This window comes from Neopsephotus bourkii, unplaced genomic scaffold (assembly GCF_033783945.1).
Source record: "Neopsephotus bourkii isolate Nb327-2 ecotype Australia unplaced genomic scaffold, CSIRO-AGI_Nbou_v1 NB_42, whole genome shotgun sequence".
NCBI classification, from domain to species: Eukaryota; Metazoa; Chordata; class Aves; order Psittaciformes; family Psittacidae; genus Neopsephotus; species Neopsephotus bourkii.
This window is the reverse complement of record NW_026900559.1, coordinates 1,185,151-1,211,631: the sequence shown is the minus strand read 5'-3', so window position 1 is coordinate 1,211,631 and position 26,481 is coordinate 1,185,151. Positions and strand designations below refer to the sequence as shown.

The 26,481-nt window shown below is 37.5% G+C and overlaps 1 protein-coding gene across 3 annotated transcripts in view; it reads left to right on the top strand.

Annotated features, from left to right (window-relative positions):
- Nucleotides 1–26,481, top strand: part of CPT1A (carnitine palmitoyltransferase 1A) — a 42,849-nt gene that overhangs the window by 4,080 nt on the left and 12,288 nt on the right. For 2 of the 3 annotated variants that reach the window (XM_061346990.1, XM_061346999.1), the window contains exons 6-18: nt 291–368; nt 1,049–1,156; nt 2,161–2,248; nt 4,442–4,637; nt 5,734–5,922; nt 6,500–6,605; nt 8,361–8,477; nt 9,315–9,479; nt 10,491–10,625; nt 13,403–13,555; nt 14,677–14,781; nt 18,774–18,866; nt 20,343–20,900. In XM_061346990.1, the coding sequence (XP_061202974.1) occupies nt 291–368; nt 1,049–1,156; nt 2,161–2,248; nt 4,442–4,637; nt 5,734–5,922; nt 6,500–6,605; nt 8,361–8,477; nt 9,315–9,479; nt 10,491–10,625; nt 13,403–13,555; nt 14,677–14,781; nt 18,774–18,866; nt 20,343–20,429 (1,620 nt within the window). In that variant the 3' untranslated portion in view covers nt 20,430–20,900. Of the gene's footprint in view, nt 1–290; nt 369–1,048; nt 1,157–2,160; nt 2,249–4,441; nt 4,638–5,733; nt 5,923–6,499; nt 6,606–8,360; nt 8,478–9,314; nt 9,480–10,490; nt 10,626–13,402; nt 13,556–14,676; nt 14,782–18,773; nt 18,867–20,342; nt 20,901–26,481 lie in introns of those variants that run through there. The other variant, XM_061347008.1, reaches the window with a different exon arrangement.

Sequence of the window (26,481 nt, the reverse complement as noted above, 5' to 3'; positions counted from 1 at the left end):
GATTTTAGGCTTAGGTTTTTGTTTGTTGTTTTGTGTTGCTTGTTTGGGTTTGATTTTACCAAAAAGAAAATCCAAACCCAGCATCGTAGTGGGAACTGTAAGATAATTCCTGATTTTTCCCTAAAGTTTAACACAAATTAGGTTTTTCTTTGTTCCTCTTTTTTATGTAGGAAGGCAAGCTAGCAGTTTCCTTTCTGCATCTGTATGGAATGTTATATTGTGGAGTCATTAACATAGAAGACAAACTGTGGAAGTAATGAGATTTTACTGGTTTTGTCTTCCTACTGTAGGTTAGTGATTGGTGGGAAGAATATGTCTACCTTAGAGGACGTGGACCAATAATGGTTAATAGTAATTATTTTGCAATGGTAAGTAAATAATATAAACACCTAATGTGTCAAAAAGGCACAGAAAAATTTCTGCCAGGTGTTTATTTCATTGTATCTTTCTGCTTAGAAATCTATTGCCACTGAGTAAGTGACCTTGGTTTTTCTTCCTTTTAGGAAAAAACTTTAATGTGCAGCCAAGGCCTTTAAGTACAGTGCTATGTTAATAATAAACTTTTGCCACTTTGGCAAACTTATGTAATAGTGACTCTACACAGTTTTGTGCTTATTGCAATAAGCAATGCTTTCAAAAGTTCTATATAAAACTTCACAGGTAACACAATTCAGCAAGGTGTGTGCTCATATTCACAGATGTCTTTACAGGAAGTAAAACTGTAAAAACCTATTAAAATTTAAAGTAGAAAGAAGAAATTTGGTAGTCTTGGATTCAAGTTCTAAGTAGCTTTGTCTTTTCTACTGGGATGATGGGCATCTATCATTTATATTTCAGGACTGATGCTGTTTAAGGAGATTGGCTTTTGAAGAAATTTAAGTTTCAAGTCATCAACTCACTGCACTAGTGCACTTAATATATTTTAAAGCTTTTTGCATATTAACCAGAATAAACTATAAGGAAGTGAATGAGAAGTACTATCAGTATTTCTTTTTATTTTAAATGTAGTCTGGTAATAATTAACTTATGTTTCTTATGTACTTTATAGGACTTCCTTTATTTATCTCCCACAACCATGCAGGCAGCTAGAGCTGGTAACGCTATCCATGCCATCCTGCTCTATCGGAAAAAACTGGACAGGCAAGAAATCAAGCCAGTATGTATATTAGTTTAAGTGGCCTTTGGTCTTTTTCTAGCATAATCTGCAAGTGCTTGATTTGTTTTCAGAATGGAGAGAAGAGGAATGTCTTATTGTCAGAACCACATGTAAGATGTTTGGAACCACAAATTTTGTTCGATCTTGGGTTATCACTTGAATTGCATATGGCAGGAAATACCAATTATCAGCAGTACAGGATTATGTCATGACAACTAATTGCAGTATTTAGAATTAATGTATGTATTTGCCCAAAAGACTGAGACTTGTACTTGAATATGTTAAGCATTCCATGTAACAGATACTATTGTTAGGTACTAAGCATGCAACGGTACTTTTGATCCCCTGAAGTCTGAAAGTCTGTTAAGTCTGAGTTACCACGTAGTGTGAGCACAAGGGGTGGTTGGGACAAAGAACTGGACCTTGAGGCCAAGAGTGGGCCAGTGGCAGCTGAAGTATAGATGATGATAAAATCCTGTGTTGCACTAATTTCTAGGTAGCAAAGATCAGTAAGGTAAATCCCATTAATTTCTGTTCTATTCAGGGCCTGTATGTTGTAGGGAGCAATACTGTGGAAACAAGTAGTTTTGTTGATGGTCAGGAATGTGACTAATTGTATGTAACTACAAATCTGAGAAATGTGAACTTTTGTTCCTACACACCCAGAAATGGCTGTAAAAGAAACAAGGGGTAATGCATGCTGCATGTTTAAATTTTGCATCTGGACTGGCCACTGAGAAGTTTTTGGATTTCAGATGCTAGCTAGGTTGAGTCATCCCTCCTCAAGGGTGAGCTTTTGGTAGGAGGGGAAAAAATACAGCTACTGGAATGTCAGTGGAATATTCCACACGTAATTCAAGGAAACACAATGGGGGTGAGGGGAATCCTGAGTTTATATATTGTAAATCTTAATATCCTACAGCCTTTTGACCAGATCTTGTTTTTCCTTTTTCTAACTGTATATGCCCAATATATGAACATTTTAATGTGTATTTGTGGAACAGATTCTTCTGATGGGATCCACTGTTCCACTCTGCTCAGCTCAGTGGGAACGGATGTTTAACACCTCCCGTATCCCAGGAGAGGAATCAGGTAAGCAGGACCAGCCAAGGAAAATAAGCATTTTAATGGATCAGTTTTGGAGGTATTTTGTGCTAAATTCCCTTTTTTTCCCAGATAAAGATCTGACAGACACATCAATGCTGTGTTCCACTACTTGGGAAGTAATGAACTCCTACAGTGTGCTAGATATTTCAAAATGCCCTAAAAGGAAAAAATTTCTCTAGTTTTCTCCATTCTACTCTTTGAGGGTCCTTTGATATCCATGGGTTTATGTTTGTTGAAGTTGTGTTCTTCTATCTCAACTATATTAAAACCTTTGCTTGCTTTTTTCCTTTCAGTTTACTATTCACAACAACATCCCAATGAAGTGTTCTCAATGTGAATGTCTATGGTTTAGAGGCAGGTAGAGTCTTACTCCTGTCAAGGTTTTCAACATCACTGTTACCTTGACCTGTGCTGTTACCTTACATATGCTGTAAGACACGAGCTAAGTGAAATCACCTGTAATAAAGCTGGTGTCCAAAACTGTCTCTGTAATACATGAAGAAAATACATACTTTGAGTTTTGTTATTTCCTTCCCTGCCCTAACTCCCAGCAGTGGGCTGATTATCCAAAGCTATGAGTAACTAAATTTTCACATTTTAATTGTGAATAGAGGGGTGTCTCTGTTGACTTACAGCAGCGTCATTCTCTCCTGAATCTGTTCCTGCACCTTGTTTATTGTGGAAGACTAAGGATGTGTACACGATCACAAGCAATCATGTTAGCTCAGTCAAAAAAAAAAACAAAGTCTCTGACAATTCATATACACTTTCTCACTGTAGGAGTACATATCCTCTCATTGCACTCATTCATTAACACTGTCTATACGCATAAAAACATTTCACTTCAGTTAATGATAAATTGTTTCTTGTTCCATCTCAACATAAAAACACCATTGTTTTTTGATGGTCAGTACATCATCTGAGATCTTGAGGCTGATTCTTCTCTGGGGTTGTCACTTGAAAATAGCATGTATTTTATTTTGACTTTGAGATCTGTAACTCAGTCCTACATTTCAAGCTGCCTTTGGGCATGTTAGTTGCACTCAACTAAAGAATAAAAAAACATAAAGGGTTTTACTCTTCGTTTGGTTGCTGGCCCTTGATAGATTATTGAGGAATTATTTCTTGGTTATGGTTCAACACCTTTATCTGCAAAATGGAGGTGGTGATTACTCCCTGAACATGAACTGGTAGCTTAAGTAAACTAGCAAGTTTTAAAATCTCTATTATACAGGTGCACTATATGAGCTATTGTTATTTAGAGTACTTTAAGTACTGGGAGTGCAACCCTTGCCTCCTCCCTGTCCTCAATAAAATTAAAGTATGATCTGTTTGCAATTAACTTTGGATTTGGTGTTCTCTTAGTCTGAAATGAGTGTTGCACAAAAGTGTATCGATAGCCCATTCTAACTATAACACCTTATTATAACATACCTCTTTATGGTTCTCCTCAATTTCTTTCAAATTTAAGTACAGTAATGGTTCTTCCCAGATTCACAGTAATATAACAGTTCTTTAAGGTAGTGAAGGGATTCAGTTGACAGTTTTCATCAATTGAGGGCTTTCCCTGGCTTCTGCAGAAACCTTCACATAATGCTTTCAAGATGAACTTTAGGCTTATGACAATTAAGCCATATCAATAATAAAGTTAGGAAAAAGTTGTGGCTTAGGTTTTCTGCTTCACTGATTTCCATAACACTGCACTTCTTGGCCACAAATGGAGCATTCATTCTGTACCTGTCACGATACATATGAATGGAACTTATGGTACTTAATTTGGGCCCTTTTAAGACTCCCCACAGATTATACCGTGAATTGTCTAGAACTTGAATGAAGATGATTTAAAAGTACCTTTCCTCAGATTCATTTAGTGTGTTCTTTTGTTGACTACATAAATGAGACTACAGTACTAGTGCTCACTTTTAATATTGGCCACCAGTGTGGAAACTTGTGGTACTACACGCACAAATGATTGTCAAATCTGCATATTTGACTTGTTTCATGCAGGAATCCTTGTGCTGAAATAAGATAGGGGATTGGTTTATCTCACACTATATTACTTTGTTAAAATAAATAAACTGTGGCTAACTGGTAGGGCATGCCGTAGGCATTTGATGTTTAGTGCATTAGTGTTTTGAGACTTCAGCTTTGTTTTCACGAAGTGTTTGCAATTTCTAGATACTCTCCAGCATGTGAAAGACAGCAGACACATTGTTGTGTATCATAAGGGCCGTTACTTCAAAGTATGGCTGTACCATGATGGCAGACTGTTGAAACCCAGAGAAATTGAACAGCAGATGCAAAGAATTCTTGATGATGATTCAGAGCCTCAGGCTGGTGAAGAGAAACTAGCAGCTCTTACTGCAGGAGATAGGTAAGAACGCTATTATTTTTTAAATAGACTTCAATATTTAGAGATAGTTGCATAATATACTAATTAAGTACTGGATTTGGAATTTTAAAATAGTCTGCAGTCAGTTGATTACACCTTCATCCCTGATTTTGCGTATTACTAAGATGTGAAATCTCTTCAGTCATTTGTAACTACATGGAGTTGAAAGTAATTTTGCAGTGGTATCCCTGTATACAGATTACGTGTACTTAGCTGGAGGAGTTTGATTTAATTGTGGTTATCATGGATGGTAATTGGAAGCTTTACAGTGTTACACATACTGAACTACCAGAGTTTTATATCTACTCTGGGATTCACTGGCATTTTAACAGAATCATAAAACTTAAGATCAAGAATGTGAATCTGGTAACTTACTCCATATTCATGATTTTCACCTACAAAATAAAGCACTATGTATTCAGTTGGTTTTAAGTACAAAATCATTGAATTCAATTAAATCATGACAAGTTTAGATCAATCTGCCTAATTGTTTCTGGACAAGTGGGAGTGACTGTGGATTTTGGTATGCTTTCTTACTAGGAGTGCTTTCTTTTTCTCACTTTCTGCTTTAAAACAAGCAGATATCTTTTTCATTTGGAAAACCACAGAAACTTGTAAATATACATGATGCAACTGTACAGAAATTACATTATTCAGAACTTCTTTAACTTCTGTTCTGTTTCAGGCATTTCCAGTGAAACTTTTTTTGACAATTGTCCAGACTCAGGTTTAGATGTTATAGCAATTGATATTTATTTGATTGTTTTCATTATTATTACTATTTTCTTCCATATAATAAACATTTTCTTTTTTTCAGTTATAAATGTAGATTATGTATACGCATTACATGCTGCAGAAATATTGAATTTAGGTTAAGCTTTGCATGTATATGTTGAATTTGTTCATAGGATTGCATTGTACATGTATTTTCAGAACTTTTATCTGCTGATACAGTTTAAATGCAATGAAAGTAGTTGCTTCAAATTTGGTAAAAGCAGCAGTAATCTCACAGTGACCTTAAGAGTGATAAAATGTCCAATTCTCATAATCTGTCAATAAACAAAATTCTTTTTTGCAGAGTACCATGGGCTAAAGCTCGACGGGCTTATTTTAGCCATGGAAAGAACAAACATTCCTTAGATGCTATTGAAAAAGCAGCTTTTTTTGTAACATTGGATGACATCGAACGAGGGTACACAAAAGAAGACCCAGTAAGGTCACTGGATATGTATGCAAAATCCCTAATACATGGCAAATGTTATGACAGGTACAGTATTGAAAACACCTTTTTCTCTTTTCTTTTTTTTTTTTTTTAGAATTTCAGTAATTCATGTGACTAATGCATATGAATTAGACACTTATAAGCTGATAAATTTCATTGAATTGCAGAATAGTTCACATTGGAAGCAACTTTCAAAGATCATCTTGTCCACCTCCCTTACCATAGGCAAGAACATCTTTCACTACATGGGATTGCTCAAAGCCCAGTCCACCTGACTATGAACACTTCCAATGATGGGGCAACCACAGCTTCTCTGGGAAACCTGCCCAGTGTCTCAAAACTCTTATGTTGAAAGACATTTTTCCTTTCTGTCAGATCTAAATCTATCTTCTTAAAGTTTGTAACCATTGCCCCATATCCTGTCTAGATAGGTCACGGTAAAAAGTCTTTCTCATTTTTTTTAATAAACTTTCTTAATATATTGAAAGATTTAAATAAACTGTTACTGGGGGATGAGGGAGAAGCCACTAGTGCATTTGAATAAGAATTTTTGAGTGAAATAAAGTGTAAAAATAGTTTTGTACATTACAAAAGCATCAGGAAATCTTAATTTCTTTTGTAGGTGGTTTGATAAATCATTCACTCTTATAATATTCAAAAATGGCAAAATGGGTTTGAATGCAGAGCACTCATGGGCAGATGCTCCTATTGTTGGACACCTCTGGGAGGTAGGTGTTTCATACAAAAAGCTAACGCAGGAAATAATGGGATATGGTCTGTGCAGTGGTCCTGAGGATGGCCAGTTATTATTGATCCTTTGTGTTCACGCTGCTGTGAGTGATTACATTCTGGTGTCTATAGCAATTGGAGACTTTAAAACCCCGCCTCTAGTTTAAAAGAAAAGTGTAAATGGAAGGTTTTTATTGCATTTTAATGAGTGTAGATGTCTCAGAGAAAAGTGATAGTTTCCCATTTAACTTGTTTATAATATTCAAAATCAACAGATTTGATACAGCATTGTATTTTGCGTATATACATGCTCCTGGAGCACTTAAGCTTTCTTGCATTGTAAAAATCCCAGTCTTTCTTTCAAAATTTAAACAAATGGCACAGAGTTAAACTTTTCCTCCACGCTATTGTTTGATGAGCTGCAGATTGATGTTATCTCTTGTGTTTATTTACAATGAATCGAATAAATGCAGATTTGTCTGGTCTGTTCATCATGACCTTAGCTTGTTCCTTGAAATCTTATTTAATTTTTTTCTTTTTGAAGCTTAAACATATAAACAGTTACATGATTTAATCACTCAAAACTACTTCATGAACAGTAGCTGATTGTGATTTTATTACGTATGCAAACGGGTCTTGGGTCTGGATGGTACCCCAGGTAATTTACCAATTTTATTATATGAGTGTTTCCATCTATGTAAGAACACACACACACATAAAAACCCCACAACGGTTTGGTTTTTTGGTTTTTGTTTTTTTTTTTTCTTTTGAGCATTCTCTAACCAGGGAAGAAAGAAGGCTGAACTGATTTGAGATTGACTTCACAGTACAGTTTAGATTAGCTCAATGAGAAAAGAGTTCCTTTGGTTTCTTTTGAGTGTTGTTGCATGCTTTAGTTCATATCTCTGTACTTACAATTAATTGGCTCATTTTCTGCTAAGAATAAAATAAGCTAAGTAGGATTTCAGTTCCTAAAATGTTATCTGTTGTTAACTCTTTATATATTGCCTATAGAATGGATTAAGCTTTTTTTAATATTTGACATGTTCTGACAAATAAGTGAGAAAATTAAAATAATAGATTAGAACTATATATAAAACATGCAATAGATCTCTGTCAAGCCTTTTCTTTCCATATTAAGCAGCTTCAAGTTTATTGATAATCCTGCATCATTTATTTGTTATTTTTTACATTGAGGATGTTGTTTGAAATCTTGTAAGACTGAGCTTATTTTATCTGTTGTTCCAAGTTCTATTGTTCATGTTGGAAATACTTTACTTCTCCACCTAAGAACTCTAGTGTGCATATAAAATAATCTATTTTGAGTGGGATGCAAATCTTGCTGAGACTCTCTAGAATGTAAATTGATCAGAAGTGGTGAAATCTAAGCCTCTAAGATTTGCTTTTTGGTTTGTTTTTTTGTTGTTTTTTTTTTTTTTTTTACTACTGGTAAGTGGAGGTAGCTTTCTAATTGAAGTATTTTGATTAATTCAGTAGCATCTAAGAAAATGTACAAGTGTAATTGATGTTAGCATATCTGGTATTTTTCCCACTCAGAATGCAAGTAAAAATGCTCTTCAAATAAGAGGTAAACCATAGGGCTTCACTTGCAGCTGTTTTTAGTATTTGGAAATGAATTGTATCTTGTATTTCACTGGGTAATGAAAATGGGTTGTATTGATTTCACAATGAAATCCTAATTCCACCACAGTATGTAATGTGCTGCAATTCTGAAGAAGTATCATTCTTTCCAGAATGTAATGGCAACTGACTATCTTGAACTGGGCTATTCAGAAGACGGGCATTGCAAAGGAGATACCAATCAAAATATTCCTGTTCCTACGAAATTGCAGTGGGAAATTCCAGAAGAAGTAAGTACAGAACAGGTTGTGGTTTGAGGAAGAAGCTCACCCTTTTTCTGAGCAGTCAAATCATTTAAGTATTTATTCATAACAATATAAATCAGCTTAAAATTCCTTTGTATCCTGTAAGATGTACTTCATGTGTGGACATAACTCAGTTTACTTGGAAAGGTATCAGGGGTTTTTAATGTCACTTTAAAAATCCTTGTCAGGAAATGCCAACTTTTTACTAGAAACTTTCTTGGGTGGCCACATGACAAAAGTAAGCAGCCACCTATTTTGAATAGTAATTGTATTAAAATGAAATTGAAGTCATTACTGTCATTACAACAAATACTTTCCTGTAATGGTTCCTTGAGATTATATGTCTTTTGTGTGTTCAGAATTCTGTATAGATGTCTAATAAGATTTATTTTCTCTTTTGTCCTGAGTTGAAGACACACTGCCACCATCTATTTGGATTTTAATTTTTAATAAAAAGGTAATGGTTGGTGATATGCTTAATTAAGCATGTATGGTAGATTGGAAGTCACACAGTTATTGTTGTTCTACGTCTGTGGGTCATTCTAGTGATCTGAACAGTCTAAATGCTGGTGGATTTTTAAAGCCTAATTTTTGGAGTCCAGAGGTGTATTGCTTAAAACTTTCTATTAGTATTTTGAATTTTAACTTTCTGCCAAAGGTAGCATCTCGTCGGTCTCCAAAGGGAGATTATTGTTAATAGTTTCTGGCATGCATAAAGGCAACATTTCTTAGTTATCAACTAAAAATACTTGCACTCTTTCAACAGTTCTCTCAAAAGCATTAATGCACACATATGCACACCTGTGTATCTATTTATTTTAGTGTCAAGAAATGGTTGAGAGGTCTCTGAGCACTGCCGTAGCTCTGGCAGATGATGTGGACTTCAATTCATTTTACTTTGATACTTTTGGGAAGGGACTAATAAAGAAAACAAAAACCAGCCCTGATGCCTTCGTGCAACTTGCCCTGCAGCTTGCTCACTATCGGGTAAGAAGAACAGTCTGTTTCTGACTTAGAAAATCTCATTAAATTGGATATAGCATGTTCTAAACAATGTTAAACTTTCAGTTTGGAGTTCATCCTTAATTCAGTAGTCACTACTACACTCTCAAAAAGGATTAACAGAAATGCCTGCCTGTGTATTCCTCTGTTAGTTCATCTTTTGTGTAGCATGCTTTCAGAAAACACCAGTATAGCAATGTCCATGTTTTTCATTTTGCTTTTTGGTCATTGCTATTTAGAGACTATTCTAGGCTTTTTAAGTAATTCCAAATGTTTTTCCAAAGCACCCAGATTTCCTGGCTGCTATCAACATTGCAGTCTGTCTTAGATGGTAGCTACACAGCAAAGACTTTGATTATCCACCCATCTCTTTCAACTTGAACACCCATCTTCCATATCTAAAACTGGACAGGCTGTCTAAATCTGTTCTGATATGTATTTTATATACATCACTTTCTAAGATGTGTTAGATAAAATTTTGTCATTTGTCAACTTTTAATCTGTAGATTGTGCACATCTACAGAAATATGGAAGCCACATTCCCTAGATTTTGCAAATTGTTTTCAGTTCTCACATATCTTGAAAATCCCCACACTGGCATGTGCCTCCATGCTCTTAAATTTTTAACTGAAAATATTTTTAAGAATGTTAGTTTCTTAAATATTTACCACAGCTGTCTTAATTAGGAAGTCCCTGAACTTTTAAACGAGGTTTTGGGTCATCTTTCGTTATAAGCTGAAGAAGACTGAATATAAATCAGAGAGGATAGTCCTTGCTAGTTTGGTTGTTCTATTCACATTTATCAAATCCTGCTACTAATCTTATTTTTGCCTTTATGTTTAGGCAAGTCTGCTAATGATGGGCTACTAAAAACTTAATTTTGAGTTTAATTTGTGGAGAGGTAGATATCCTGTGTGCTTTCCTTGAACTGTTGATTAAGAAGGTGAGGCTAAGTCTGGCTAAAACCTTAAGATCTGATTCTTTTCCCTTTTCAAGGACATGGGAAAATTTTCTTTGACGTATGAAGCCTCTATGACACGCTTGTTCAGAGAAGGCAGGACTGAAACTGTTCGTTCATGTTCTGTTGAGTCATGTAACTTTGTTCGATCCATGGAAGACCCAACTGAAAGTGTAAGTTCATGGTATTGTTCTGTATAATTCCACAAGGCATGTGAATTATCACTAGATATCAGTATATATTCTTAAATAGTTCTTAAACCCTTGAAATTATGCCTTTGTTTTTTAGGAAGGTAATGCAGCATAAAGTTCATTGTCCACATTGTCAATATGGCAAAAAATTCAAGGCTATACCTAAAGAGAATGGCAGTAACTTAGCCAAATATGCTATTTCTTACAGTTCCTGAACTCCAGAAAACTGAAAATAGTTGTGAGATTTTTTTTAGACTTGTAAAACTCAAACATAGATTTGTGAAATGAGTAACTTCCTACCAGTTAGGCTTTTCTTTCGATAGGAAAGCAAGTATCACTCACAGGCATCTTTCCTGTGGCATTTTGACATGTGACATGTGGCAAAAGAAGCATGGTCTAGGAAAAACACTTCTTTGTTTGGAAAACCTAAACAATAGTGGGAAGGGTGAGAGCTGTCTGTTATTTTAATCTACTATTAGTTGTAGGTTTTAGACACAGTTGATGAAATAAATCATTATATTAGCAAGTTTTGCTAAGCTGAATGGAATTTTCAGTTCTTCAGAATTAATAAAAATTTAAAAAGGGAGTTTTGTTAAATAGGAATGTACTCAAGGTATTGCATCCAAGCCAGAGTCACAGCTGCAAGGGGTAGAAGCTATAATGAAAAAGATCTAGGACTGTAATAATCAATAAATGAACATTTAGTGCTATGCCATTAGGAAAAACAGAGCCCTCACTTAAATTACTCTTGCTCTTTATTTTTAGTAGTCTGTCGTCCCTGAACATTTTTCCTGTACAGCATTAGCTGGGGTGGTGTGTCCAGTTTTGGACACCACACTCGAGATATGGATTTATAGAGAAAGATGGATTGGAGAGAGTCTAAAGGAGAGAAAGAAGGATGGTTAGAAACCCTTGGAGAGTGTCTCTGAGGAGAGTTTGAACTCAGTTATTCCTGCCTAGCCTGAACATGAGAGAACACTGTGGAAGAGATAGGGAGCCATGTTGTACTCTAGAGGATAAGAAAGGCTGATGCAGAGATGATGGGAACAATCTGTTAGCTGCCCCAAGAAGTAATGGACTTAAATTTCAGATAGAAACATATTTCGGAAATGTTTTCTGCTAGTAATGATAGTGAGTAAGGAGGGAAATAGTGAGAAGCCTGAAAGCCCCAGGCCATTACTTTGGGAGGTTCTTTTTTTCACTTTGACAGTCTTTGAAAGTAAGTTACATAATGAAAAGAGTTTTAGTTGGTCAGATCTTGGAGCAGAGAAGTCCAAGCAGATGAATAGTTGAAGCTCTTTCTTCAGAAACAAAGAACTCTATGATTCTATGAATAAATGTTACTGCAAATAAACAGATGCACAGAGAAAAAAAACAAACTTTTTTCTCCCTCCTCTTTCTGGGAGTTGTGTGTAGGTAAAATCCCCCACAATATGTTGCGCTGGGAGCTGTGATCAGACCAGTTCAAGTCTGAAAATACAGCCGTGTCATGGTGTCATACACAGCTGTATGGTGCAGCTACCCTGTGTATAGAAAGCAATTTTGGCATAGTCCTAATGTCAAAACAAAGTGCTGTTACATCTCCACAGTTAACATCTACTTTTTTTGTTGAAGGAGTAAGATAACCCCACACATGGCAAGATATATATATATATATACGTAATAGACATAATTCTGCTCATTGAATTTTTTTTATAGTTACTACAAACATGATTCTTTCAGACTTGTTGATTCATTACTGCCCTTCATCTGGAATTACCAGCAACAGAGCAGAGGAACCCTGCCTTCATGGTGCAAGTTTGGGGTTTTATATGTTATGAAGATATATTACATGCATTTATATATTATTCCAAAAGAGTTGTCTGCCTTTACTGTTTGTTCTACTTTTTTCTTGGAATTCCCTTGGAATTTCCTTGAGGCATGTATCTTCCATGGATTATCCACAAAACTTTAGTCCTAGATGCCAAGGGTGGGCATATTTAGCATGACTACAAGTGATTTATTAGTTTCTCTTGCTGAAGCCATATAGGCTGTTCGCTATATCCCATATAAGTGGTGGAAAATGCAGTGATGCTGGAGATAAGAAGTGACAGGTTGCCATACACTCGGTATGTTCATTCCACATCATAAAATCTCAACAGAATGGCTCACTGGTTTGAACAGGCACTTTCAGCTCTTGCAACATTCATACAGTGTTCATAGAACTATGGGGTACCTCAGGTTGGATCCATAAGGATCATTGAGTCCAACTCCCTGCTTTTTGCAGGACTACCTGAAACTAAACTGTATGACTAGGAGCATCATCCAGACATTCCTTGAACAGGCTTGTTGCCCTGTCCACTTCCCTGGGGAACCAGTTTCAGTGACTGGCCAACCTCCCAGTGAAGAACGTTTTCCTAATATCCAATCTGAACTCCCCTTAATGAAGCTTTCCATTCCTGTTTGCATGACTTCTGACTGGAATTGCCTGCTCCTGAGATTTTAAGAGAAGGCTTTTGAAAAATGACCAGAATTCATGAACCCAATACCTTCAGTGTTGTCAGTCTGCCTTCTAAAATGGCTGATGCAGTTCCATCTTTTCTTAAATCCTGTTGAGATTTGTTCTTCTGTAACTCTAAGACCACCGTCTCTAGAAACTAGTTATATAATGTACTTGACCATTAGACGTTCTAGCCTTGAGAGCCATTGCTGTAACTTAGTTTCCATACCTCCATACAGTTCACTTAACTGATTTTTCTTCATCTTTGTTTCATTGTCAGAATGAAAATAAGCTGAAGTTCTTTCGGCTTGCTGCAGCCAAACATCAGCACTTGTATCGTCTTGCCATGACTGGTTCTGGCATTGACCGCCATCTCTTCTGTCTTTATATCGTCTCCAAGTACCTGGCTGTAGATTCTCCCTTCCTTAAGGAAGTAAGTGACTTTTATTGATAACTATTAATTACAGCAAAAAAATCCTTTTTTAACCTAGCATTTTGTGGTATCTGCTGACATAGTTGTAGAACTCAGGTTTTCCTAAGAAAAAAGCTAAGAGCTAACATTGCTTAGTATCTGCTGACACATTACAAGTTAGCTTCATTTTGCTCTATGTATGCACTTGTTAATAAGCCTATAGTGATGCTTTCTGTGAGCTTTGTAGTATAATACAAGTTGTTAAGGATTGCAAGAAAGATATAGTCAGTAGTGAAAAAAACTCCAAACCCACCCAAACAACAACAACAAAAAAAACCAAACATTGCTTATTGTTTGTACACATTTACAAGGAAGCAAAAAAGGCTGTGTTTTCTCTCAAGAATGCTCTTTTGGAACTGTGACAAAATCGCTTTCTTTTACTGTGAATTAAAGCAACTGTATATTGTGATTTTTTGGGTTTTTTTTTATGCACAACATTGATGTCACTGTTTTATTATTATAACAAATGTTTTATTAATTCAACTAGATTTTAAGCTTGTGCTCTATAAAAGTAATTATACTGCAGTTGTTCATGTTTCCTGATTAATAAGAAATGTGTTCCAGTTTGCCTCCAAATTAAGTTACTCACATTTGTCTGCTTGCCCTCCTAAATGTGACTAGGGGTGAAGTCAAGAATAAAACTACTTTCTACAGATTCTGCAGACTTTCAAGTTACACCTGTATTGCTAGAGAGTTTAACAGCTTCTAACTCGATGTAGTATCTTACCAAGATTTCACTGTGGCTGTTAACGATCTTGTCATTAACAAGATCTGTTATGCTGAACTTCCCTGGCTATAGACCAGATTAATCTGTTTTGAAACAGCATTTCTACTGAAACAACTCTTATTCTGTTTGAGGAACTGACATCATGACCTCATATGTTAACAGTTCACATATCAGGACAAATTTAGCTATTTCTTTTAACCCTTCTTAGTTGCTCATTCTGTTGAAGTGGGAACTAGAGTCATCCTTACTATTGCTTCAGTGAGTGTTTTCTAACTTACCTTGATTGGATTTTGGGAAAGTTGCATGTTCTTAAACACTGCATGATACTTGTTTGCATGTTTCATATCTAATAAAGGTTTTGTCAGAACCTTGGCGGCTGTCAACAAGTCAGACACCACAGCAACACATTGATTTAAAGAAGAATCCTGAAATGTTATCCTGTGGTGGAGGATTTGGACCGGTATGTTTGCTAAATACAAATACTCCTTTAAAACCAGTTTATTTTGAATATGCCACTTTAAAAACTTCAGATCTGTAACACCTTAATATTGTACATCAAAGGTGAAACACATGCTATTAAATGAGTGTGCTTAATGCTTTCTCATTATGTAAGCAATGCTCAGAAAAACCTGCATCACCTTTTTGTCATATCCCCCTACAAGAATCACAGAATCCCAAGGGTTGGAAGGGACCTCAAGAGATCATCTAGTCCAACCCCCCTGCAAGAGCAAGGATGGATTATTTGTAAGGAAAGACACAGTTATCTAATGTGCTACAGGCCTACATGGCAGAGAGATTTGATAAAATGGGGGCTCTTACCACTTTACATATGCCCAGAGATTCTCTACATCAGGCTATTATTACACTGACAAATGCCTTATTACTTAAACTAGGTTTTAAGGTTGGGATTTGTAAGAGTAATTATACTTGTTATGTTCTTTGTATTTCCTGATAAGTTTTAAAAAATTGTTCATGCTTTCCTCCAAATTAAGCCACTCATATTGTTCTACTTGCCCTTCTAAGTGTGAATAGTAGCTAAGTCAAAAATAAAACCATGTTCTACAGCTTCTGTAGACTTTCAAGAAACTAGCGTATTGTTAGAGATTTCACAAGCTGCTGACTTTCTGTTGTCTTCTTCTGGAATTTGAATGTTTGATTATGACAATATTATTGTTAACAAGATCTGTTAAACAGAATTTATGGGGCTATAGACTAGACTAAATCTGTTTCCGAAAAGCTTTTCTACTAAAAGAATAATGAGAGGGATCACAGGACTGTTCTTTGCCACACAGAGATTAGGATGACAGGTATAGCATATTTTGGTGTCCTGGGTTCAGCAGTAGCGGTCATTTTTCTCCTTCTTAGTAGCTGGTGCAGCGCTGTGTTTTGACTTTCGGCCTGGGAACAGCGCTGATAACACCAATGATTTTAGTTACTGCTCAAATGTTTAGACTGACCAAGGATTTTGTGAGTCTCATGCTCTGCCAGGGAGGAGGGGAGGCCGGGAGGAAGCAGGAACAGGACACCTGACCCAAACTAGCCAAAGAGGTATTCCATACCACAGCGCATCATGCCTGGGGAGGTAACTGGGAGTTACCCGGAAGGGCACTCTTTTCTCGGTCAGGCTCATTTTGGCAAGTGGTATCGTATTCTCTTCCCTTGTTATTTCCTTTATCATTGTTATTATTGGTGGCAGCAGCAGTGGTCTGTGTTATACCTTAGTTACTGGACTGTTCTTATCTCAACTCGTGAGAGTTGCATTCTTTCGATTCTCCTCCCCATCCTTTCAGGAGCAGGTGTGGGGGAAGGAAAGAAAGAGGTAGGGGGGAGTAGAAACTGTGTGGCTGAGTGGATTTAAACCATGACAGTTCTTTTGGCGCCCAGCGTAGGGCATGAGGGTTTGAGATAACAACAGATTTGTCCAGAGTGTGTCTAATAGTATTTGTGATAAGCATTCATTATTTGGGAATTAACGGTCACTCATCGCAATGCTGATTTATTGGCTCTCAAAGTTATTTCTCTTGATCTCACAGTTTCAGTATATCGCACCTTACTTAGAGCTGGTACTTGCTCTGTTAGCGTTTTTCAAGTGTGGCGCTTGGGCTAAGGTTCGTGTCTCATTGTACTTTACGGTAATGACTGCTACTGCTAAACCGAGGACATCTGGCTAGTTTGTCAATCTGGAATTTTGGGTTTGTTTTTTTGTTTTGGGGGTTTTTCTGGTTGCTGTTTTGTTATTGTTTATTTATTCACATTTTATACGGCTTTTAGTAGTTCTTGAGGTTGGAATGAGTTTAAATTTCAATATCAGGGAAGCCTGGCTATTGCAGTGCTGCTCATACGTGAGAAACTGGCTTGCTCCAGCCAATTATAAAGTCAGTATTTAGAATCTCCAAAAAGGTGTGGTCTGGCAGTAAAATAGGTTTTTGGCTACAGGAATTTCTAACACTTTCCTTTTGTTTTTTCTAATGCTACATTAACTGCTTGCTTCTTACTATTTCTTCATTCCTCTGATTTCCTTTGTTCAGTTGTTTGTCTTTCCAAATAACCCTGCTTACTTTTCCCTTCATCATAGAATGGTTAGGGTTGAAAAAGACCTTAAGATAATCTAGTTCCCTAAACCCTCTGCCATGACCAGGGATACCTCACACTAAACCATGTCACCCAAGACTCCATCCAACCTGGCCTTGAACACTGCCAGGGATGGAGCATTCACAACTTCCTTGGGCAACCCATTCCAGTGCCTCACCACCCTCTCAGTAAAGAGCTTCTTTCTTATAGCCAAGTTTGAACCCACTGTCTTATTACCACAGTCTCTGATGAAGAGTCCCTCCCCAGCATCCTTGTAGGTCCCCTTCGGATACTGGAAGGCTGCTATGAGGTCTCCATGCAAGCTTCTCTTCTCCAGGCTAAAAAGCCCCAACTTTCTCAGCCTGTCTTCATACAGGAGGTGCTCCAGTCCCCTGATCATCCTCGTGGCCCTCCTCTGGACTTGCTCTAGCAGCTCCGTGTTCTTCTTATGTTAAGGACATCAGAACTGTACACAGTATTCCCAGTGGAGTCTCACAAGAGCAGACGGGCAGGACCACCTCCTTTGGCCTGCTGGACATGCTTCTCTTGATGAAGCCCAGTATATGACTGGCTTTCTGGTCTGTCAGCGCACACTGGCCAAAATGAAAAATAAAAAAACCTGTGTTTTGGTTTGCAGAAGTAGCCCAAAGATTCAGTACATCAGGCTTTTCCATGTGTGTGTACTCGTGGTTGTTTTTGTTATTTGGTTGGTATTTTTGTTTGTTTGTTTATTTTCCAAGTGTTCTGTAGACTATAGCCTTGTAACATTAACAGAGAGCAGACTTTGAGGCTGCTTAGCAGCAGTGACAGCAAAGCTCTTGAAGGTTGTGATCCTTTGAGTTAGGAAAGGGAAGAAGGGTAGCAGCAGGATAGTCTGTGTTTACTAGGTATACTTAGAGTATAATCTCAGACTGAAACCTGGGATAGTTAATGCTGCTAATACTGAAATTGGACCAGAGCTCTGTTCACGATATGGGTGTTCAGAATCATATCTTTGCTGGAGGGTTAGATGACTTTGCCTTTGGGTAATTTTTCATAACACAAGGCTTGCATGCTTTGCATTTATATAATGTATTTGTTTACATCTGCAGAGTGATCTCATGAAACAGTAAGTTCAGGTATGCAAATGAATTATTTTATTCCTAAGAAAGTTCTGGCTGTTCAGCCTGGAGAAGAGAAGCTGTGTGGTGACCTCATAGTAGCCTTCCAGTATCGGAAGGGAAGCCTACAAGGAGGCTGGGAAGTGACTCTTCATCACGGACTGTAGCAATAGGACAAGAGGCTATTGGTTTAAACTGCAACAGGGGAAGTTCAGGCTAGATATAAGGAAGAAATTCTTTACTATGAAGGTGGTGAGGCACTGGAACAGGTTGCCCAAAGAAGTGGTAAATGCTCAATCCCTGGCATTGTTCAAGGCCAGGTTGGACAGAGTCTTGGGCAACGTAGTCTAGTGTGAGGTGTCCTTGCCCATGGCAGGGGGTGGGAACTGGATGATCTTAAGGTCCTTTCCAACATTAAGCATTCTATGATTCCTTTATACTTAAGCATGAAAGCTGTATAGATGTTTTGGACCAGACTTTGACAACAGCAGGTCTTTGAACAAGTATTCTATTTAAAAAAAACCCTAAAGCTGGGGAATATTACAGACATACATTCAGAAAATGTTAATTCCATGCACTTCAGATGAGACTAGAACTGTTTTCTTAAGTAGAATCAATCTTCAGAAATGTTGCATCAAATGCGAAAGCTTAAGTTTTGCTTAAGGAGAAATTGCAACATGTTTTAAAAACTGCACAGTAAGAATTGTGTAGTTATGTATAAGATAATTTAGGAATGGAAGGAAAAAAGTTCAGAACTTTTTTTTTTCTCTTCTTCCTCTAGGTGGCTGATGATGGTTACGGTGTTTCTTATATCATCTTGGATGAAACCTCTATCCATTTTCATGTCTCCAGCAAAATATCTTGCTCTCAGACGGTAAGAATCAATCCTTTTGTACAGTTTAATAAATCTGTTCTGATATCTGCTTATGAAACTGTTTTACAAATTCTCTAAATGAGATTAGTAGGATTTGCAACATACAGTTACAATTTGCCTTTTCTTCCTCAGCATATGCTGTTTTGTTGGGGGTGGTTTTTTTGTCTTCACTTTACGAAAGTAATACCTTTATGAACCAAGGAAGCCATATTCTATTTCACTTATGCTTTAAAGCATAAACACAGCCTGTGGCCCATAGTTGTCTTTACATATGAATAGTTCCTTTGAACTCATGTAAAATGACTTATACCTGTCCAATAAACAGTAAGATTTTTTTTGTTACGGTTTTGCTTTGATTTTTCTCTGGTTGCAATTGTGAAGATGTATGTATGTATGCTCCCTATTCTTCAGATCTTTTTGGTTTAAATAATACTGAAAGAAGGTGGCACATAAGTTGTAATCTGTTACATGATGATTTTTATGAAAAATTTATTAGAATAACACCCATTATTAGAATGTAGTAGATGTCATCTATTGAGTAGTCTGCTGTTGCAGAGGCATGCAAATCATCCTTCCCTTTTAGGTTTTTATGACTTTAATAAACATGCTGAGTTTGTTCAGGATAGCATAACTAATTTTCCTTTTTTGACCTTAACTTGTCTGAAACATCTTGGTGCTTTTGGTTGATCATTAAAGATGAGGAAATACAATTTTATTTTTTCACAGTTCAAATCGTTCTTCAGATGACTGCTAACTTGTATGTTAGATTTCCCTGCGTTTTACTTACTGGTCAAAGGTCCATACAGAAAAGACAGCATTTCATGTGCATGGCCTTGATATTACTAGGGGCTTTGTAGTAAAACCTGTAACGTAGCTAAGTATTTATTTTTCTAATCCTACCTCTTCCTTGTCCCCTTCATCTCACACTTAGAATAAACAGAACAAGTTCATAGTTTGTTTACACTCAGATAACTGTGATTTTCATTTTCAGTATTTTAGGTAATTTTTCAATGGCAAAAAAAATCAGGGTTCTCATAGGAACTCAGAAAATCTTTTTCTGCTCTTTTGGTATTTCTATGTCATTAGTGAGAGATTTTTTGAGCATTCCTTTGTTTTCTGAAAATTAGCTTTTGCAGAATCTTGTGTAAGAAAACAGTACTGAAATCCAGATATTTTAAAGCCACAGAAAGTTATAGAGGCATCTGTTTTCAAAAGGAGATGATCTTAGTTCTGCTTACAGGAAAGTAAATGCATAATGATGAACACAGTCAGTAATAGCAGAAGACTGGATTAATTTGTATAACATTAAATATTTTTGTGATTTAAATTCCTCATTTTGTGGTAAAATAGATACTCTAGTATCTGTAAGCTTCAAAATTAAAAAATGCTAAAAGGTTCCTTCTTTTGCCTAAAAGATAACTCTTGATTGACAGTACAACTCTTTGGTTTTGTTTTTTTGTTTGTTCCTTTTTAAAGGATTCTCATCGTTTTGGGAAAAACATCGCAAAAGCAATGGTTGACATCATGCGTTTATTTAACCTTAGCAAAAACTGTAACAAGTGATTTGCCTTATTGGTACCAAGCAATCGCCTGTTGTGGAATGTGAGCTCTTCTGTACAGTGAACGAAAGCAAGGTTTGTCAAACAGTAGCTGGGGAAGAAACTGAGTCAGCATCTTCTTGATCACCTATTGAAATCTTAGCACTGTATTGAATGTTTCATTAATTTTTTTCAGTAGTTTGGAAGAGTTTGTTCCACAAAAGATGGCTTTTGAAATCTTGTCTGTTCCTAGTGATGTAGTATCATTGCATGAAGCCATGTATATTCTAACTCCTGCAGTTTTCTCTTAATTTGTACACACTTGCTCTTTTCTTACTTGAAATTAGACTACTTGTATTCCAGAATCAGAATGATAAAACACACCATCTTAAATGCAAATATTAGAAAAAGTTCGATTTGCTATGTATTAATAGCAGAATGTTCTTCAGTGCATCTGCTGCTTTATGTCAAAGAATGACAAAACTTGTGGCTGTTTGCCTTTATTATTTTCTGTTGTTTGGGTGGTTGGTGTTTTTGTTTTGTTTTGTTTTATTTGGGGTTTTTTATTTGTTTGGGGTTTTTTAGGTTTTTTAAAAGGAAATTTCTGTAAAGCAGAAAACCCCCCCATATAACCCACTGTAACACAAAAAGTTGTAAAAACTTTGGGGGTTTTGGAAAAAAAAACCCCACAACATTCTTGTAGTAGTGCTACATCAGGTAGTGAACTGTGTTGCCTAAGTAGCAGTACCACATTTTTCTTACAACTTTACAAGCATGTTTGACACATCGTTTTCTTTCTCTACAAATAAATGGACCTGTGTGCTTGTTCAGTTGAGTGCCTTAAAAAAAAAAAAAAAGAAAAAAAAAAGGAGAGATCCTAAACCCAGGAAAAAAACTGATTGTGGGAGCTGGTTTTACATTGTCTTAGTGGTGAAGGAGGTAAAGTAATAGTATTTTAGATGTAGTTTTCAAATTGTAAGTTAGATTGATATGGCATGAGTAGAATTGAACATGTTGCCATATGGCGGGTGCAGTTAGGTTTGCAGCTCTAATGAAATGCTCCACGAGTCCCAATGAAATGCAGGAATAATTTTGTTTCCGATCTACAGATACACCTGTTTAGGTTGGTGAGCAGTATCATTGGTCATTTGAGGTGAGAGCTTCTGGGTCCAAGGGAATGCCAATTTAGTTAAAAGCAACCAGTCTGATAGCCTATGAAGCAAGCTGCTGCGGAGGCTGATCAATTGCAGGTTGCCTGCTTTCAGCCTGGAAGGACCGCTACTACTTTGCCAACCACCTGCATGAGAAAGACAAGCTATTAAAGCAGTGGAAAATAGCTCCAGAATGGGAAAATTCTGGCCACTTCAAACTCCTCCCAGGGGATGGTTTTGGTCAAGCAGTATCTGAAGGATACAAGAAGGAAGGGGAAAGTTATTTCATTCAAAAAAGGAGCCTAATGTTTCCAAGCACAGAAATGAAGGGGCTACTCAAAATAGAGTAACTTTGTAATGCTTCTCTTCCCTAGGCTTTTAGGTGTGGTTTCTTTTTACAAATCCTGCAGTGCAGTAAAGTGTACCTGTTAGTACAAGAAGCCTTTTATTTTGTTTTAAATGTAAGGTACATGCTGTTTGGAAATACAGTGAATGATGCTCTACAGCTATGCTGATTTTAAAAGGCCTTGGGGATGGTACAAAACTTCTCATTTGACTTTGAATGTTTTCTGGCCAGTATTTCTTAACTTTCTATGCCTCTTAATGTTTTTGTTATTTTCATTTTTACTCTGATCTAGCTATTAAAACACCTGTACATGTATGTTTGAGGTGGAAAACTTCAAAGATCCCAGATGCATGCTTAGAAAGGAACCTTCACACGAATTGGCCAAAGACACTCATTTAGACACTTTGAAATAAGCCTTACTGTGGCTGGCAGGCCTGGTATTTATCAAACTACTGCAACAATTTTATAGTGATATATTCTTTGGGAGCTGCAGAAATAATGCACTGGGGTTTTTTACCCCTCCCCCCCCCCCCCCCTTTTACCTTTTCTTTTATCGACCACTGACCAATCTGTGCTTAAATTAACATTAGGGCTTGTAGGATTTTCTTCAAAAAAGTTTAGATATGACTCTCAGGTTTTACATGTTTCAAGTCTAATTGTAGTTAGTGCAGTTATCAATGCAATGTTACATCCTTAGAGAATTAGAATAGTTGGCACAGAAAGCGCTTTTTTTTTCTATTATAAATGTTTTAAACATTTTGTGGGATCAAATGTATCTTTTTAATTTGGGATAGATTGTAATTCTTAAAAATATAAGATTTTATTTCATTTTCTTTAAAATATCAAAGCATGTAAATAAACTATGCTTTTTGGATGTAAATCTTAGAAATCCACAGTGAATGTAGGTTCTTAATAATTTAAATCTTGATGTTTGATATTGTGTACATACAGTAAAACTGCTTTTTTGCTCAAAAGCCATAGAAATGTGACTGAAATTACCTAGATTTAAACGAACCTTCTAGTACAATGTACTCTATAATAAAGTTAAAAGTTCATATTCCAGAAATATTCATATATTTCTGGATTATTCATATATTTGTTCATATTAATTTTGAGGAAAAGTACTAACTTGTTACTAAAACTTTGATTCATTTATTCTCAGTTAGTGATTTAAGAGCTTAGGGTTGAGTAGTTGGTAAAAGTCAGGTTGGATGATAATATCTTGACCTGTTTATTTAACACCAGGGCAGAATTGGTGGAATACCTCAAATGTGCATTTTTTAAACTTCTTATTGCCATTATTTCATTCCAGAAATTAGGAAAGCATTAAGTACCTTTAGAGGCTACCATTATGTAGGGCTAACACCATACCTAACTAAATATTCTTTAAAGGGTTGGGTCTTTTGAGAGACTAAGGAAGTGTGTGACTGACCTTGAAATTTGTGTTTCTAATTCAGCCTTTGTACCAGCTGTTTTCTCATATAAAAGTATATTAATTTGAGCAGGTTTGTGTTCTTCTTTTGTATTTTATTCAATTACTCTCCATCTATGGTTGGTTATTTACATCCAGTGCTTTGTTGCTCTTTCCTACGCTCTTCAGTGACTTCAAAAAGTAAAATAAAATTTCACAATTACATTACCTAGTACAGTGTCTAGTACCTTTTCTTCCTAGCTCTCTTGCTGCTGTTTCTGGAATTGTGAAATCACTGCTATTAAATCCAGTTCAGAATGGCAGTAGGAGCCTACTTAGTCTATTTTAGAAGTAACCTATACATGTCTTGTTAATTACTAGGGAGTGTGGTAACGGACTTCTCTTTTTTTCAGGTTCAGTAGAAAGAAGAAACAACACAGGTCTTGCTTTACATGAGCTTTTTTTTGTATGACACAGGTAATTGATGAAATGTTTATGTGAAACAGCCTGGTTACAAGCTAGTGAATAGCACTAGTTTGATCTTTACAGCGAATAACCTGTAAAGTATGAATGGTAAAGCAGCGGAGAACTAGTTCTGGCATAGAAAGTTGACATTGGTATATAAAACACCACCCCAAGCCCTCTACACAGCCTGCCACTTTTGTGTGATAGATCATTTTCACAGCCATTTAGCTTGCTGCTTTTCTGGATGTTGCAACCTTAGCTACATGAAAGAATACAGTGATTTCAACTTCACACTTCATCTCTTAGATACTGTTAGCTCCTGCTTCTATTTCACACATTGCCCACCAAAGCTGGATACTGAAGTTGTAAACCCTGTTGTGCTTAATCTGAACAAAAAGACTGTATGGAAATTTTCTAGTCACAGAAAAGAAAGATTTATTGTGCCTTACACCCCACTCCCCCTCCCCCCGAAACTGAAGACATTGATAGAAAAAAGAAAAGTTGAGGTTCAATTTCTCCTTTCAAGGAAACTTTTTCTCTTACATGGCCATAGGTAGTGGAGTGTTTTCTCAGCTCAGAAATCTTTGTGGCACTGGGGTGGCAATTCCTGTATTTACAGACTGAGTTGTAGAAAGGGCTCGAAGCACAGAAGCTGGATGTCAGCTATTTCACAGCATCACAGAATGGTTCAGGTTGGAAGAGGCTTCCAGAGGTCATCTGGTCCAACCACCTAGCTGCTCAGGACCATGTCCAAAGGGTGTTTTGAGTATCTCCAGGTATGGAGACTCCACAGCCTCCTTGGATTACCTGTGCCAGTGATCAGTCCCCTACATGGTAAAAAAGCGGTTTCCTTATGTTCAGAAGGAAACTCCTGTGTTTCAGTTTGTGCCCATTGCCTCTGGTCTTGTCAACGGGCACCATGGCAAAGAGCCTGGCTCCTGTTCTTTGTACAGTCCCTCCTACTTTGTATTTCCAGGCTCAACAGTCCTGCCTCTCAGCCTTTCTTCATACAGATGCTCATATTTATACATACGCCCTCAGTCATATTTATGGCCCTTCGTCGGACTCTCACCAGTACGACCTTCCTCAGCGCTGGACACAGTACTTCGGTGTGCTCTCACTACATGGGTGATAACACACAGCCCCCTGCCTGGGGCCGGGTCCTCCCTGTAGGGCGGTGTGATTTCCCAGCCCAGCTGTACTTCACATCCTAACGAACAAACCTCCGGCCGCCGCCGCGCGCACGGCGGCCGTTAACGGTCGCGCCGCGCGGTGCTGGGCTGCCGGCGCCCGTGAAGCGAGAGGCGCTGCTGTGGCGCAGGGTGAGCGGCCGGAGCCTCCTTCCTGTCCGCCGGAGGATCCCCTGGGGGGGGGGGGGCGGCAGGGCATCCGGAGCTTCCGGCCGGGGGTTGTCTCCCTGTCCAGCCCAGGTGGCGGGGGTGATCGGTGCATGTGGGTCAAACAGCCCTCAGCAATGACAGACCCCGGGCCGGGCCGGAGACATGGGCGGCTTCGCCCTCCCCATATTGGCTGGGTCCGAACCTAGGAACAGTGGTGGTGGCAGTAGAGGAGTATTCATAACGGGGCCCCGTGATGCGTGAGGAGAGGTGCTTTGGCTCACTTTGCTTATTGGACTGGTGATATGACAGATAAGGTTTGGTATTAATGTGGTACTTACTATACAAACTTAAAACTATAATTATCATAAATTCGCATAATGGTTTTGGTTGGAAGGGACTTAAAGCTCATCCAGTTCCAACCCCCTGCCATGGGCAGGGACACTTTCCCCTAGACCAGGTTGCTCCAAGCCCCATCCAATCTGGCCTTGAGCACTGCCAGGGATGGGGCAGCCACAGCTTCTCTGGGCACCCTGTGCCAGGGCCTCACCACCCTCACAGGGAAGAACTTCTTCCAAATGTCTCATCTCAGTCTCCCCTCTGTCAGGTTAAAGCCATTCCCCTTTGTCATGTCGATACAATTCCTTGTCAAAAGCCCCTCTCCAAATTTCTTGTTGGCTCCTTTAGGCACTGTAATCTGCTCTGAAGTATCCCCAGAGCCTTCTCTTCTCCAGGCTGAACAAGACCAGCTTTCCCAGCCAAATTGTCTTAACTGTACTACATCAAAATTTTTTATTCTTTTGACTAGTAAAGCCAAGTAGTAGAATTCTGATTTAAGCCTGAATGCTGTTAATGTGTTTGAAATGCACAAAGAACGTGCTCTGGTAAAAGCAGTTTGTTTGTGTTGGCACGGTGGCCTGCATTTTCTGACAGACTCAGAACACCAACAACCTCTTCTAGATCATAAATTGCATAGTTTTGTGTTAATTGGGTTAATCTTCATTATTATATGTACGTGTTGTTTGATTAAGACTATTTCGTTCACTTCTAGATAGAAAAACTATTCAGAAGAATAGAAAAACTATTCAGAAGAATATAAAAATATAAAATTTAATTATCTTCAATGGGAAAAAAAAAAAGAAGCCATTGACGGTCTGTCCATGAGTATGGAGAGATCCTTTGATGTAATAGACAGTGGGCTTGTGACTGTAATATTTAGTCAAAATAGTCCTGTTAGTTCTGAAGATGTAAATCCAGAAACTGCAGTAATTAATAATCCCATTGAAGACGGACTGTGCTCTAGTCAAGGCAATCATTTATGCACTGTAAATGTGGAAGAGGCTTTGTTAGATCACTTCAAGTATACA